This window comes from Odocoileus virginianus, chromosome 23 (assembly GCF_023699985.2).
Source record: "Odocoileus virginianus isolate 20LAN1187 ecotype Illinois chromosome 23, Ovbor_1.2, whole genome shotgun sequence".
In the NCBI taxonomy this organism is placed as follows: domain Eukaryota; kingdom Metazoa; phylum Chordata; class Mammalia; order Artiodactyla; family Cervidae; genus Odocoileus; species Odocoileus virginianus.
In genome coordinates, this window is record NC_069696.1 from 37,238,861 (window position 1) to 37,254,771 (window position 15,911).

Genomic DNA, 15,911 nt, shown 5'->3' on the forward strand with positions numbered 1-15,911 from the left:
CTGTGGGTTTTAGAAAAATGACTCAGATGAAAGGAAAAACAGATGGAGCAGGGTACATGGTTAGTAAGCAACTGTTATATTCCAGCTGTGAAAGGAAAAGGTCCTGGATGAAGCAGAGGGTTAGGGACAAGGAAGAGAGATTTTTGAGAACTGCATGACTGGATATAGGGAATGAGTCATGTTCATTCCCTGTAGCTTCATCCAATGAAGTGGCAGATGAGATGGTGTACCATTTACTGAACTATAAAGGAATAGAAAGAACAACATATTTGGGGGCAAGAAAATTAATTGGCTTTATAGACATAATGAATTTAAAGGACTTGCAATATCCTTTAGAAGGAAATGGCAGCCTACTCCAGTATTCTTTCATGGTGAATCCCGTGGATAGAGGAACATGCTGGGCTATAGTCCCTGGGTCCCAAAGAGTTGGATACCACTGAGCAACTAACACAACACATTGCAAAGTCCAGGTAAAGATATCTAAAACAAAAATAGAATATTCTGGAGACATTATGGATTATTGGTTAGGGAATGAAAGCTGTAGGATTCTAAAGCTTTAGAATTAAAAGAGAAAACCCTAAAGACTCTACCAGAAAATTATTAGAGCTAATCAATGAGTATAGTAGAGTTGCAGGATATAAAATTAACACACAGAAATCCCTTGCATTCCTATACACTAACAATGAGAAAACAGAAAAAGAAATTAAGGAAACAATACCATTCACCATTGCAACAAATAGAGTTAAAAGAGATGAGTTCAGATCCCAGCCCCATTACTTCCCAGCTGTGTAACCTTAGGGCATGTTAGTACTAAATTCTACAGGTCCTGGTTTCCTAACCTGGTTGAGATGACAGACAAGAAGGAAAGTGATTGTGTTTGGAATGAGGGGAGGGAGTAGAACTGTTAATTAGACTTCTTTTGTACTACTCAGCTTGTGGCACCTATAAGACATCCATTGGAAGATATTAGGCAAGTGAAATAAAGATCTGGAGCTCAGGAAAGAGGGTAGTAATGTAAGAGGATGTTTATAAGCAAGTGATTAATATTGCCAAAATAGAATGTGTAGGAACCAGAAGAAGGCCAGGCACTGAGCCCTGAAGAGTACAAGCATAACAAAACGGGGACATAGTGATTTTTCCAAGAGGAGAAAGAAGGATTCTATTATGAGAATCACTGGGCTTCAGAGGGCAGAGGATGAGGGGCTGGAACTGATGAACTTGCAAGGACTGTCATCATTTAAAATGTGGAATTAGGAGTTAAGCTGGAGACCTAGGCCTTTATTGGGACATTATAGCTAAGTAGCTCAGTAAATCTGGGTATTCAGATTAAATACAGTGAATCTATATTGCACATAACCCATGTGCAAGGCACTGCAGTAAATTCAAACTAGCAGTTGAGCTGATCAAGATAAATGACCATTATTTAACGTACCACGAGGGAAAGGAGAGCTCAAAGATAAAGCCAAGGTTTGGAGCATGGCTGAGAGGATGAATTACCTGTTGTTAGCAGAAATGGAGAAGTCAGGCAGTCTGGAGCTCACCGAGTAAGTGAGTGAAGTTCTGAGACACAGCCCGTAGAGGCTTGGTGCTGGGTGTGTCAGTTTGAACCCCAACCTTTTTGGTACCAGGGACCGATTTCATGGAAGACAATTTTTCAGTGGGCGGGGGTAGGGTTAGGTGGTTTAGATTTCACCTGGCGCTCATATCCTGCTGTGCAGCCTGGTTCCTAACAGGCCATGGACCAGCAGCAGTCTGTAGACCGGGGGTTGGTACCCCCTGCCGTAAAGGCCAGTGGAATATCTTCAAAGAATGGGACTTTGAGTTTGAAGACAGTGGAGAGATCAGCTTTGTGGTGTCTTGTGACCAAGACTCTGAGGACTCAGGTCCAATGGTGGGACCAGTCAGCAGTCTTTCCAGCTTGCTGAGTGGCTTGGAACTCAAGAAAGAGAAAGCTAACTTGAAGTGGGATTGGCCTTGCAGCAGAGCGAAGAACAGCGGGACAACAGAATCAGGGATTGGGTTTAACAGAATGTTAATGTGAACCAGGAGATTTGGGAAAGTCAGGTGCTTGGAGGCCACAGTGTGCACAAAGATTCAGTTTAGTGTGGTTGTAAGAAATAGAAAGATCAGAACTTGGGAAAACGGTGGTTGTTGTATGTGGCTTAAAAAAACAAAAGCAAAACAGAGCAACAGGAAGACAGGCTCAAGAACCAGACTTTCTCAGTTTGAATTCCAGCTCAGCTACTTACCAGCTATGTGACCTTGAGCAGGTCACCTTAAACCTCTGTGTACCTCAGGTTGCCTCATCTATAAAATGGAGGTAATATTACCTACTTCTTAACATTTTTACAAGGTGTAGATCTTTTAATAATTGTAAAGTATAGAGAACAGTGCCTTGAAACAATGTGAGCTGTATGTTTGTTAAATAAAACAAAAAATAAAAATCCCATTTCCTTATTTGTGAATCTAAACGAATAGACTCATCATCTGAGATGTCCCTTGATAGACATTCAGCATATTGTGCCTGCTGAAGATCCCAGCACCTCACTCTTAGTTCTTCTTTAAACTGAGGTACTCCTTACAGGATACACAGATAAGTTTGCATGCCTCTTGCCCATTAACTGAGGTTTTTTATGTTTTGTTTGTTTGTCCTGCCTGAACATCATAGATTATTACCATGTAAAACACTAATGTGTACAAGGCTGTACTGTCATCAGAAATATCATGTGACCTAGTTACTTTGATATTCTGCCTTCGCTTGGGATAGGTTAATTCAGTTATTGATTCTGAGTATATATTATATTTTCTTGATGTTTGATCTTTAATTTCTGCTAAACCCAAAGGACACCTTAGTCTAATAATGTATATGAAATTGTGTATAAGAAGAACAAAATTTTCCTCTCTTGTTATAATTTTCTGTCTGATCTTGTGCAGGTCACCAAATTGTCCTCCTCGATTCAGGCTCTGTTCCTCTCTCCTCTGCAACCTCTATTAAAAAGATGTAATTTAAACCTTCCGGTTTAAAGCTCTTACTTTCGAATTTGATAAACAGTGTGGAGGATGTAGACTGGGAAAATATTGGTGCTGGTCTCAATTAGGCTTGGCTTTTGCTCCCAAAACTTCCTGAAGGATCATGTTAAAGTAACAGACTATTTATGCTTGTGAGACTATATTATGAGGCAGGGGAAGGTATAATGCCTGCATGTTACAGTGGTTGTTCTCTTTTTCTTATAATGTGTACCTAGTAATACATTTCTTCCTGACCCTGAGACCATGTGACCTTACTTATGGCATTATTATATGATCTTATTAAAATACAAAATCTGTGTTTTATTCCCATACCTTTCTCATTTTCTTCTTCCCTAGATCCAGGGGAAGTTCTCTTATTTATAAGGTGGCAGCAGAATAAGAACTTTGTTTTCACAAACCTGAATTGAATTTAACTCAGTCACTTACAAGACTTCCCTTGTGGCTCAGCTGGTAAAGAATCTTCCTGCAATGCAGGAGAACTGGGTTCGCAAAGAGTAGGACACAACTGAGCGACTTCCACTTCAGTCAGTTACTAGCTCAGATCATAAACTCCTTATTGCTAAACTGAAGAGTATAGTTAACTGACGATAGATTTGGATAGAAATTCCCCCCGAGCAAGAAACATCTATTCTATAAAACCTGATAATTTATTTTATATATATATATAGTTTTATATATAACATATTGAATATGTTATAAATATATATATGAAGAAGGCTATAAGAACTTTTAGTAGTTTTGACTCAGTGTTTTTAGGAAAAAAGCTGCTTAAAATAAAGTGACATGAGAACATTTATTGAAGAATTATAAAGCATAATGTCAATATCTGATTCATTTTTAAATAAGTTAAGATTCTACCCTTAAGGAATCTTTCAGGAAACAGTTGCTCATTGGCATTTCCAAAATTCTTTTCAAAATATCTACTCCCTTTCTGGGTAGTTTTGAAGCCTGTGGCAGGGAGTATGGCACTAATATTCAGAAGAGTGAATTGCTGGCTCCACACAAGCATTTTCAGCCTATCCAGTGAATGAACTCTGTGAGCTGCTCTTTGTCCCCTTTCCTGCCATATGGAAGAGTCATGCCAAAAGGTCTGAAAAGAGCTGCACGAGTTGGTGACATCTGCAAAGGAGATAGAATTGGCACTGCAGTGTGCCAGCGGGTACACTGACTAATAACTGGGCTGACCCTAACCCTAGTGAAAAGGAGGTCTCTGTGAAAAGATTATTGGAGGTTTAAAGGTACACAATAGTAGCCTAGGAATGTATTAAGCCGAGAGAAGTAGGGCAAAATAAATTGTATAGTCTTTTATTGTAAGGGGAGTGTATCTTACTTTTTCAGTTCTGATAGTTTAATTATACTCTGGTGTATTTTTGTTCTAGGAAATACTCTGAAAATCAGCTTTTAATACAGTATATATTTACAAGTAAAAAAAAAATTAAAAAATAATCCCTTTATAGAGGTATATCAAAAGTAAGATACTTTTCAAATAGCATATTTATACTTATTTTGTAAAGTCAGGCCTGTGTATTCAGTTCCAAAAGAACCAAATGAGATTACTCATCCAGTCAGTATTGTGTAACCATTATTGTTTTCCCAAGAATTACAAAAATAAATGACTTCTTAGTAAAGGGCTATTTAAAAAAATATCAGGCTACAGCCCCAATGTACCAACAGTTCTAAAACTCCTTGGTTCATTATTTAAGCATAAGTCTGATAGAGTAATAGAGTCCTGTGGATACAGATAGATCATATACTTCTCCCTAAATGTACTGAAATATATATGTTTCTGAAATGTAAGCAAGTTTCAGGAACTAAACCAGTTTTTTAAAATTTAGAAGCCATCATATTATTGCATCAAATGTGACTGAAATTTTTATACCTGATTATTACTAAAATGCTTAGAAGTCTGCTTTAAGTAAAATTTATGTTGGAAAAATAACTAGTATATAAATTAAAATGCTCATTCCATTTTTAAATGGATAGTTGGTATTTTATTAGTCTGTTCACTTGTAGGCAAGTAATAGTCTCAGTTTTTATTGCAAAGAAAATTAGAGTGAAAGCCAACCATTTACTAATAGTTACTAAAATCACATACTCTGCTATATAAATAAAATCTGATTTAGTCCTGTGTAACCTTGGGCGAGTTTCCTGGCCTCTTTGAGTCTTGTTTTTTTTTTTTAGCTCTGGAATTTTGTTGTATATGTATACTACATATAAAATAGGGATAATATTGGCGCCCATTTTATAGACTTGTTGTAAGGACCAGTCAGTCTGTGTAAAATGCTTATAACAGTCTGCCCCATTTCCTATTCCAGGGGATCTTCCCAACCCAGGGATCAAACCTGGGTTCTCCCACATTGCAGGCAGATTCTTTACCATCTACCAGGGAATCTCACACATAACAATAAGTGAATAATTGTTAGCTATTCTTATTATGGTGATATTATCAACATTATTATTGTGATTAACCTAAAAAAATTCTTCATAACTCTGTGATGTCCTCACTTTCACCATAAAGTCCCTTGTAACCTTTCACAAACCTTATATATGAGTGATTAAACCATTTGTTAGCAAGTTTACTTTTGCTTATCTTTGTGTTGGCTTTGGCAAGGTCAGGGACCTAATGTTAGAAGACCATCTGTGTGGAAGGAGTATAGTTTTTATAAATAACTGCTGGCATTCCCTTGGATTTTGCAAAATATGACCAGAATACCCACAATTTGCCACAATCAGCTAAAGTATAATTTGCAGTCAACAAAAGACTTTTTCTTATAAGCTTCCTATTCCACTTCCTCTTCTTCCTCAGGGGTGACCTCATCGCATAGCAGTAGTAGACAGTATAATCTGTTGTTTAGTGAATTTTCTGACTCATAAAATGTATTATTTTATCATAGTACAAATTCTGCTGGGTTGTTTTCTTTGAAGATTTCTGTTAGAAATCTTAGCATTAGAAGATAGAAAAGAACATGGTGTGTCAAAGAGATATCACCACTATAAGAATAAAATGAAGGGCTAGAAAAGAATGGACTGCTAATACTAATAACAGCTTGGATGTATCTCAGATGCTTTTTTGATAAGCAAAAGAAGCAAGACGCAAAAGACACATACATACTTTGTGATTCCATTTACATGTCTTTCTGGAACAAATCAGATCAGCATTACTAGGAGTTAGTGGTAGAAGAGAGGAATGTGATTGACTACAGATACCTAAGAAGAGTTTTGATAGAAATGTTACCTATCTTGATTGTGGTGGTAATAACATGATTGTAAGCCTTTGTCAAAACTCCTAGAACTATTCACTTATTTGTAATTTTATACCAGTAAATCTGGCTTAAAACCTGAAACAAATAGCTGTAGTGTTCATGCAGGTCAGTATTTCCTGTATGTGAAACAAGATATAACCTATTCTGAATCAGTAGATTTCTTATGTATTTACTTATTATACTTATAGCTTTGTAAGTAACATTTTTAGTTCATTAGGTATTTTATTTTCTTTTCTATAAATAATGATCATCTAAAAGTTCCTTGAAAGTTTGTTTCATGGAATACACTGCATATGTTTTTTAGTATTTTAAGTTTTTTACATTGATCAGGATGCTACCAGTAACAGCAGTACTACTCATCAGTCAGTCAGTTCAGTCACTCAGTCGTGTCCAACTCTTTGTGACCTCATGGACTGCAGCATGCCAGGCTTCCCTGTCCATCACCAACTCCCAGAGCTTGCTCAAATTCATGTCCATTGAGTCAGTGATGCCATCTAACCATCTCATCCTCTGTCATCCCCTTCTCCTCATGCCTTCAATCTTTCCCAGCATCAGGGTCTTTTCCAGTGAGTCATTTCTTCTCATCAGGTGGCCAAAGTATTGGAGCTTCAGCTTCAGCATCAGTCCTTCCAATGAATATTCAGGACTGATTTCCTCTAGAGTGAACTGGGTGGATCTCCTTGCTGTCCAAGGGACTCTCAGGAGTCTTCTCCAACACCACAGTGCAAAAGCATCAATTCTTCAGCTTTCTTTATAGTGCAGCTGTCACATCCTACATGACTACTGGAAAAACCATAGCTTTGACTAGATGGACCTTTGTTGGCTAAGTAATGTCTGATTTTTAATTTGTCATAGCTTTTCTTCCAAGGAGCAAGTGTCTTTTAATTTAATGGTTGCAGTCACCATTTTCAGTGATTTTGGAGTCCAAGAAAATAAAGTCTGTCACTGTTTGCATTGTTTCCCCATCTGTTTGCCATGAATTGATGGGACCGGATGCCATGATCTTAGTTTTTTTAATGTTGAATTCTACACTTGATCTTAGCCAAAAGGCCAAGAAGCAATGAATGTTGAGTTCTAAGCCAGCTTTTTCACTCTCCTGTTTCACTTTCATCAAGAGACTCTTTAGTTCCTCTTCTCTTTCTGCCATAAGGGTGGTATCATCTGCATATCTGAAGTTATTGATATTTCCCTGGCAATTGTGATTCCAGCTTGTGCTTCATCCACCCTGGCATTTCTCATGATGTACTCTGCATATAATTTAAATAAGCAAGGTGACAGTATACAGATTTGACATACTCCTTTCCCAGTTTGAAACCAGTCCATTGTTCCATGTCAGTTCTAACTGTTGCTTTTCTTGACCTGCATACAGATTTCTCAGGAGGCAGGTCAGGTGGTCTGATATTCCCATCTTTTTAAAAATTTTCCACAGTTTGTTGTGATCCACACAGAGAAAGGTTTTGGCATAGTCAATAAGGCAGAAGTAGATGTTTTTCTCAAACTCCTTAAATAATAAGGAAGTTTATTGGCTTCATTTCTGTGGTTATGAGATGACTGCTTTTTAGCACTTAGGCCTGCACATGCCCTCATCTACATAGAGCAGCAAACAGATCTCTTTTTCTTTGTTTCTTCGTTAAGGGTAAGGAGCCTTCTTTTCCAAAGCTGCCATTGCATATTGTCTCATGTCACGTTGGCTCCTAAACCAATTGCTGTATACCCTTGATAGTGACACCATTCAGGGCTCCCTTTTCATCTGTGGATAAGGTCAGTTTCCGCAAAGGAGAGATTACAGTACTGGGATAGACGCACCAACCAAATCTGGATACCATTAAGAGATAAGGGGAAGGGAGGGATGCCAGGCAGGCAAGCAACAATGCTAGTACTTTACTCTGAATTTATTAAGTTAAACCAAAATTTTGACTAATTGTGGAATTTGATTGCTATGTAGTTCCTATTTCAGTGTTTCTGAGACCACAAATTATTTAAACAGCATTATGTTACTTTATCCTAAAGACTCACATAAAAATATCTCAATTCAGTGGTAATGTAAGAAGCAACATGGTAACTTTTCACATTAGAATATACATTGCATATAAAGCATAAAGTAGATGTCATATATGTTTAATACCATGAAATATTTATACAACTTCATAGCATTTTATACAGAGTTCAAAATGTAGCCTTTACACACATTAGACACTGGCTTAAAGTATACTTTGGTCTGCTTTGGTATTAAAGTTTTTACTAAACTCATTATATTCATACTCTCCTAGAATGAAAAGAGTATTTCAGAAAAGTAACTAGGTAGAAACAACTCTGAATGGTACACAGAGCCTAGATTTTATCCTGTTAGTGAGAAAAGGACTGTTGGAGACTTTTTATCCCTTTCCTATTAGAATTAGAATTAGGGGAGCAGAGCAGAGTTTTAGAAGGATTCCTTATACAGTAATATTCAAGGTGGGTTAAGTGAAAGTGAAGTTGCTCAGTCGTGTCTGACTCTTTGCGACCCCATTGACTGTAGCCTACCAGGCTTCTCCGTCCATGGGATTCTCCAGGCAAGAATACTGGAGTGGGTTGCCATTTCCTTCTCCAGGGGATCTTCCCGACCCAGGGATTGAACCCAGGTCTCCTGCTTTGCAGACAGATGCTTTAACCTCTGAGCCACCAGGGAAGCCCTCAAGGTGGGTTAGAGCCACCAAAATAATGGAATCAAATAATTCGACAACTGTTGATTGGCCTGGGCTTGAGATAAGGTATGAGCAAACAGGGTACTAGTGATGAGAACTTAAAAGATGATGCTAAAGACAGAATATTATGAGTAGGAGTTGGTGGCTGACTGGATTTTGTGATAGGGAACTAAGCATAAAGTAATTTAAGTCAGCTGACTAGAAAGGGATAGAACCGCTGCTGGGTTGGTAAGGTCCAAGGATGGTGGTAGGATGGAGATTTTACAGAAAAGGTAATGAGGTCTTAGATTTACAACATGTCAAAGCAATAATAAATGTCCAGCAATATTTAGGCATCTGCGACTGCTGTTCATCATTCATTCAGTGATATTTTATTGAATGCCAGTGTTTTTATTGAAACACTGTAGTAGACACAAGAGATGGATCAGTTAACAAGGGGAAAATGTTCCTATCCTCATGGCACTAGTAAGGCTATACAAAGATATTTAGGAGTTAAATAGATGTAAACTGAGGAAATAATAAAGTCTGGATTTAATTTAAAATAACATAGGTAGAGGGGAGACGGGTAGCAGCATAGGTGAAAGACCATTAACAATGAGCTGATGTTGGATCTTGGAGATGGACACATGGGAATTTGCTTTACTGTTTTTTCTAGTTCTATATAAGATTGAAATTTTCTATAATTAAAAAATTTTAAGCTAAAAAGTTCTGTGCATAGAGCTAATAAAGTGATTCAACCATGTGCAAAGAGTAGCCTGAAAGAGGTAGAGGGGAGATGAGGAAAGTGTAGTACCTGGGAAATAAAAAAAATAAAAGATGTTTCAGGGAACAGATGGATGATACTGTTAATTGATACAGAGATCAGAGACGTTATAACCTAAAGAAGTTGTCATAGGTTAAATCTAGCAGATCACTGATGTCTAGTTTTGTTCATTTTTGGTTGGATGTTCCTTGATGACTTTAAGAAATTGGGTATGTGAGAAGTTTAAGAAAACTTTTGATGAAACCATTTAATAATGTTTATTACTTTAGAAATACCACCCAAGCTTTCTTTACTAATATGTGAATTTCTCTTCTGTTTTTAGGAGACTGATGAGCAAAAACTTCACAAAATAGCCAATGAACTTTTGCTTACAGAAAGAGCTTATGTCAGCCGACTTGATCTCTTAGATCAGGTAATATTTTCTCTTTCAGAATTACTTTATTTTTGTCATTATACATCACTTTAACTTAGTAATTAAAGTGTTTTAGAAACTGCAAGAAGGACTTGCCTATTTCTGGCTGTTTCCTCAAGGAAATCGCTAACATTTTCAACTTTGTCAGTGAATTAATTAGGTATAAAGGTTTCATAATTCATAGAAAACAGATTGAAAGACTCTCTTATGGGTCACAAAATGTCTTTATCTGTGTCTTCAACCCTAAACCCTACTCTGTTTCTTCACCCTTTATTGTGATCCTGAAGACCATGTTACTAAATAGGAGATTCTGGTGCTGGCATGAATACATCTGATTCTTGTCTCACTTACTGTTCAGCCATTGAGAGTGATTGGAATTGCCTACAGTCATAGGACCAGATGGAAATTTGAGATTTCACTTGTTCAGCCTTGCATGAAAAGTTAAAAACAGCGCCTGGTGTTAACAGTTGTTGAATATGTGAATAACATTTTGTACTTTTATCATGGTAGAGGCTTGTGAATCATCTCAAGTATACATTCATGAAAAAAGTTTTAAAATGCATCATTAAGAATAACTGGTCAAAACAATGGCCCCTTAATCCTGTTACATTGATAAAAGATCAAGATAATTGGTAGATTGCTGATATAGACTCCTCTTATTAGAAGAGAAAATGAGTATTATGTTTGAGTGTTACTTTCAAGAAGGCTTGTCCCACTATGGCAATTGGAAAATGGAACTTTGTGGAAGCAGATCATCCTGGGCGTGCCTCCTCATCAGGAGTCCCTGGACTAAGCTATGTTGCCTGTTAGGGTGAGCCTGAAGGGGCCTGATTAAGACTTGTGTTCTCCAAAGTAATGAGTTTGTGACTCAAATACTTTCCAAGGAATTTCGCCATAAGTCAATCAATTTATGTTGATTTGTACCTTTGAAATAATGTCCCTTCTAATGGAGATTACAAACCTGAAACTTGTAGATATTCTTCTAATGGAAATGTGCCTTTTCCTCTTATCAGGTTGCACTTTTTTTTCTTTCTTTTTTCCAGCCATAGTATCTTGTTAGTGACATTGGCTGACCTTTTAGAATTTAGAGTCTTAATTGGTAAAATATCCTATTGGAGTCTCTAAGGACATAATTTTGTATTCTTTTTGCCTCCCAAGAAAATGCAATAGAGGTGAATTTAGAAAATAAACAACCATCTGGACATTATGAAAGAACAGACTTCCTTCTGCCTACATTTAACAGAATGGCAATTAAGAGGTATAGTAGCCCTACTGGAGTAGAGCTAAGACTGCAAAACTATTTTTACTGTCTTTAAAATACCTGTTATTATGTACAAGAGAAGATTTTTTAATGCTCATTTCTGAGTTTTAAGTTACCATACATTATTACTTTGTAAAGCAGGAAAACATCTGAGAACCAAAATACTCTTTTGTTCATATGTTGACTGCCTTTTTATTAAGTGCCTGTCATGCTATGAGAACTAATTCACAGTGTTCTCTGTCCCCAAGGAGTGTACAGTTTAAATACGGAAGATGAGATTTATGCCAATAAATTATAATAAAGGGCAACATGTAATACATAAAAGTAATTCAAAAAATATAAAGAGGAGTGGAAAATACAATTATTGTGCATATATATAATTTTCCACATCTCTTAACTCTGCCTATGGATAGGAAGGGTAAATCCTATTGAAACCATTTTTCTCAGATTCGAACTTCAACCCATGTTCCAGGACTCAAGCCTGGCCAAAACTCTGCTTAGGACTCTAACCCCCATGGCTGAGACTTGACATTCACCTGAAACCTACAATAATGAAGCTCAGGTCCTCGATGTCTCATCACAGAAAGAATTCAGTGAGCGACAAAGTGATAGATAAAAAGTGGATTTATTCAGAGAGAAACACACTCCACAGACAAGACTGTGGGCCATCACAGAAGGCGAGTGTTGTGGCCCAAAAAATGCGCCATAATCAGTTTTTATGGGCTGGGTAATTTCATAGGCTAAAGAGTGGAAAGATTATTCCAACTATTTTGGGGAAGGGGTGGAAATTTCTAGGAAGTGGGCCACCACCCACTCTCTGGTCTTTTGATAGTGCCTTGGGACTGTCATGGCGCCTCTGAGTGTGTCATTTAGCTTGCTGATTGAGGATCAAAGCCTAGTCGAAGTTGGCTTGTCTGTCATCTTGGACCCATTTGATTCTAATTGGTTTATGTTGTGTTCTTGGGCTTTGTCATTCTTTCAGAAGTTGTTCCCAGCCCCTTTCTTCCTGTTTCACCATTAGCCTCGACTGGAAATTTCTCTGGAACAGAAAAGATTAGTAGATAGAGGCACAGCCTAGGTTAGAATCAGTTTCCTAATTCTAATTCCTGGTCTTTCTCTATCAAAGCATATGCTCATTTCTACATTTCAAAAGTGATTGATTTCTTGAATCATGAACTTTTACATTTATTCAACAAAAAGTTATTAAGAGCCCACTGTGTGCCTTAGCACAGTGCTAGATGGTTAACCAGTAAATTTGAAGTAATATTTGCTTTATTCTCTTATTCAGGTATTTTATTGCAAACTATTGGAAGAAGCAAATCGAGGTTCATTTTCAGCAGAGCTGGTGAATAAAATCTTTTCTAATATTTCATCAATAAATGCCTTCCATAGTAAATTCCTATTGCCAGAGCTGGAGAAAAGAATGCAAGAATGGTAAGAGGAGTAGATAACAAATAATATATCTAAGGCAACATTTATGCAAAATTTTTATCTTAAAGATCGCTGAAAGACCTTGTAGTACACTTTTTGGCTTTAGTTGAAAACATTTTAGCTCTTCTTTCCAAGCTATAGTTTGATTAGTGGAAACAAGGTATTAGGGATTATCTGGAACGTCAAGAATTCCATAGCATCTCTGTTTACTGTGTCATTCCTAACTTTTTTAAAAAGTGCTTTTTTCATTCTGTCAGTTTCACAGCAACATGGATCTGATAAAAGCACAGGATGTGTGTATAAAAAGTGATTACTTCAATTAGCCTCCAGCTAATAAAGATAAATGAAAGAAAGTGATTACTTCATTTGGAGTCCTTTTAATTCAGTCATTCTATAAGAAATCTTAATAACTTGCTTTTATGTTTTATACAGGGAAACTACCCCTAGAATTGGTGACATCCTTCAGAAATTGGCACCATTCCTTAAGATGTATGGAGAATATGTGAAGGGATTTGATAACGCAATGGAATTGGTTAAAAACATGACAGAGCGTATTCCCCAGTTCAAATCAGTAGTTGAAGAAATTCAGGTAAATAGAACTCTTTTGTTCAAGGTTACTAATTTTTCTGTACAAATCCTAAAGTTTTCTAGATCTAAATTTTAGATTGAGGCTCCTAGCCAAATTCTGTTCTAAATTATGCAAAAATTATCTCTGCAAAGTTAAAATATTTATTGGGCTCATGCTATATACTGAACAGTAAATTCTCCACTTATTTTTAAGGCAGGGAGACTCTGATTTTATCAGGGTCCACATAAATTTACAAAGTAAGTTTCCACCCAGCTCTGTGTGTCTCTTGCTTGCTTTCAGAGGCTGAGATGTTGGAATTAATATAAAGAATACTATACACCATGACATTTTGGAAACATAATTACAGCTAACCCTTGGACAACACAGGGGTTAGGATCACTGATCCCCCACTGTTTGAAAATCCCAGTATAGTTTTATGGCCAGCCCTTCATATCCATGGTTATGCATCCATGGATTCAACCAACCATGGATTATGTAGTACTGTAGTACATATTTACTGGGGGGGACAAAAACAACAATGTGTGTATAAGTGGACCTGCACAGTACAAACCCATATGCAAGGATCAACTATATTCTGTTTCGTTACTTGAGGGAGGGGGGAATTGGTCATTTCATATATGTGGCTTAAAATTTCATCAAACCTGAATAATACATTTTAATAATACCATAATACTTTCTATTTGATTCTTTAGTCAAGACTGTTGATAACTTCTTTGCTTAAGTTTAAATATTGAAAAGGATTTCTTAGATCATCTAAGATTATTTGGGTGTGTATTCTTGACTGCCTTCTTTTGTCTTACATGGATATATTTTACCTGTGTTTAAAACCCATTAATACAGTGATATGATTACTGTTTTGTATAATTTTACATCTTAAAGAAGTTAGAATATTAAAAGTATCTATATACAAATCAATGTGATATACAATATTAAGAAAAGGAAAAACAGAAACCACATGATAATCTCAATAGATGCAGAAAAAGCATTTGATAAAATGCAACATCCATTCATGATACAAACTCTTACCAAAATGGGTATTGAGGGAACATGAAGTGAAAGTGAAAGTTGCTCAGGGATGTCCGACTCTTTGTGGCCCCATGAGCTATATAGTCCATGGGATTCTCCAGGCCAGTATACTGGAATGGGTAGCCTTTCCCTTCTCCGGGGGATCTTGCTAACCCAGGGATCGAACCCAGATCTCCCTCATTGCAGGTGAATTCTTTACCAGCTGAGCCACAAGGGAAGGCCAGGAATACTGGAGTGGGTAGCCCATCCCTTCTCCAGCAAATCTTCCCAGCCCAGGAATCAAACCGGTGTCTCCTTCATTGTAGGCAGATTCTTTACCAACTGAGCTAATAGGGAAGCCCTTTGAGGGAACATATCTCAACTTAAAAGTTATGACAAACCTCAACCAGCATAGTACTTAACAGGGAAAAGCTTGAAAACCTTCCTGCTAAAATCTGGAACAAGACAGTGATGCCCACTCTCAGCACTTCTCTTCAACATAATAATGGAAGTCTTAGCCACAGCAATCAGAGAAGAAACAGAAAAAGTTATCCAAATTGGAAGAAGAAGTAAAATTGTCATTGTAAACATATGACATGATACTATATATAGAAAACTGTAAAGACTCCACACAGAAATTACTAGGACTGATAAACAAATTCAGCAACATAACAAGATACAAGATTAACATGCAAAAATCTGTTCCACTTCTTTACACTGACAATGAAATATCAGAATCAGTTCAGTTCAGTCATGTCTGCCTCTTTGCAACTGCGTGGACTACAGCACGCCTGGCTTCCCTGTCCATCACCAACTCTCAGAGTTTACCCAAACTCATGTCCATTGAGTTGGTGATGCATCCAACCATCTCATCCTCTGTCGTCCCCTTCTCCTCCTGCCCTCAATCTTTCCCAGCATCAGGGTCTTTTCCAATGAATCAACTCTTCACATGAGGTGGCCAAAGTATTGGAGTTTCAGCTTCAGCATCATTCCTTCCAATGAAAATTCAGGACTGATCTCCTTTAGGATGGACTGGTTGAATCTCCTTGCAGTCCAAGGGACTCTAAAGAGTCTTCTCCAACACCACAGTTCGAAAGCATCAATTCTTCAGCGCTCAGCTTTCTTTATAGTCCAACTCTTACAATCCATACATGACTACTGGAAAACCCATAGCTTTGACTAGACAGACTTTGTTGGCAAAGTAATGTATCTGCTTTTTAATATGCTGTCTAGGTTGGTCATAGCTTTTCTCCCAAGGAATAAGCAGCTTTTAATTCCATGGCTGTAGTCATCATCTGCAGTGATTTTGGAGCCGCCCAAATAAATAAAGTCTGTCACTGTTTAACCATCTATTTGCCCTGAAGTGATGGGACCAGATGCCATGATCTTAGTTTTCTGAATGTTGAGTTTTAAGCCAGCTTTTTCACTGTCCTGTTTCAATTTCATCAAGAGGCTCTTTAGGTGTCATCTGCA

The 15,911-nt window shown here is 37.3% G+C and overlaps 1 protein-coding gene across 3 annotated transcripts in view; it reads left to right on the plus strand.

Moving 5' to 3' along the window:
* The window catches only part of FGD4 (FYVE, RhoGEF and PH domain containing 4), a 238,296-nt gene that overhangs the window by 177,603 nt on the left and 44,782 nt on the right, over nucleotides 1-15,911 (plus strand). For all 3 annotated transcript variants that reach the window (XM_020911005.2, XM_070453910.1, XM_070453909.1), the window contains exons 5-7: nucleotides 10,063-10,152; nucleotides 12,702-12,847; nucleotides 13,277-13,433. In XM_020911005.2, coding sequence (XP_020766664.2) covers nucleotides 10,063-10,152; nucleotides 12,702-12,847; nucleotides 13,277-13,433 — 393 coding nt within the window. The remainder of the gene's footprint in view (nucleotides 1-10,062; nucleotides 10,153-12,701; nucleotides 12,848-13,276; nucleotides 13,434-15,911) is intronic.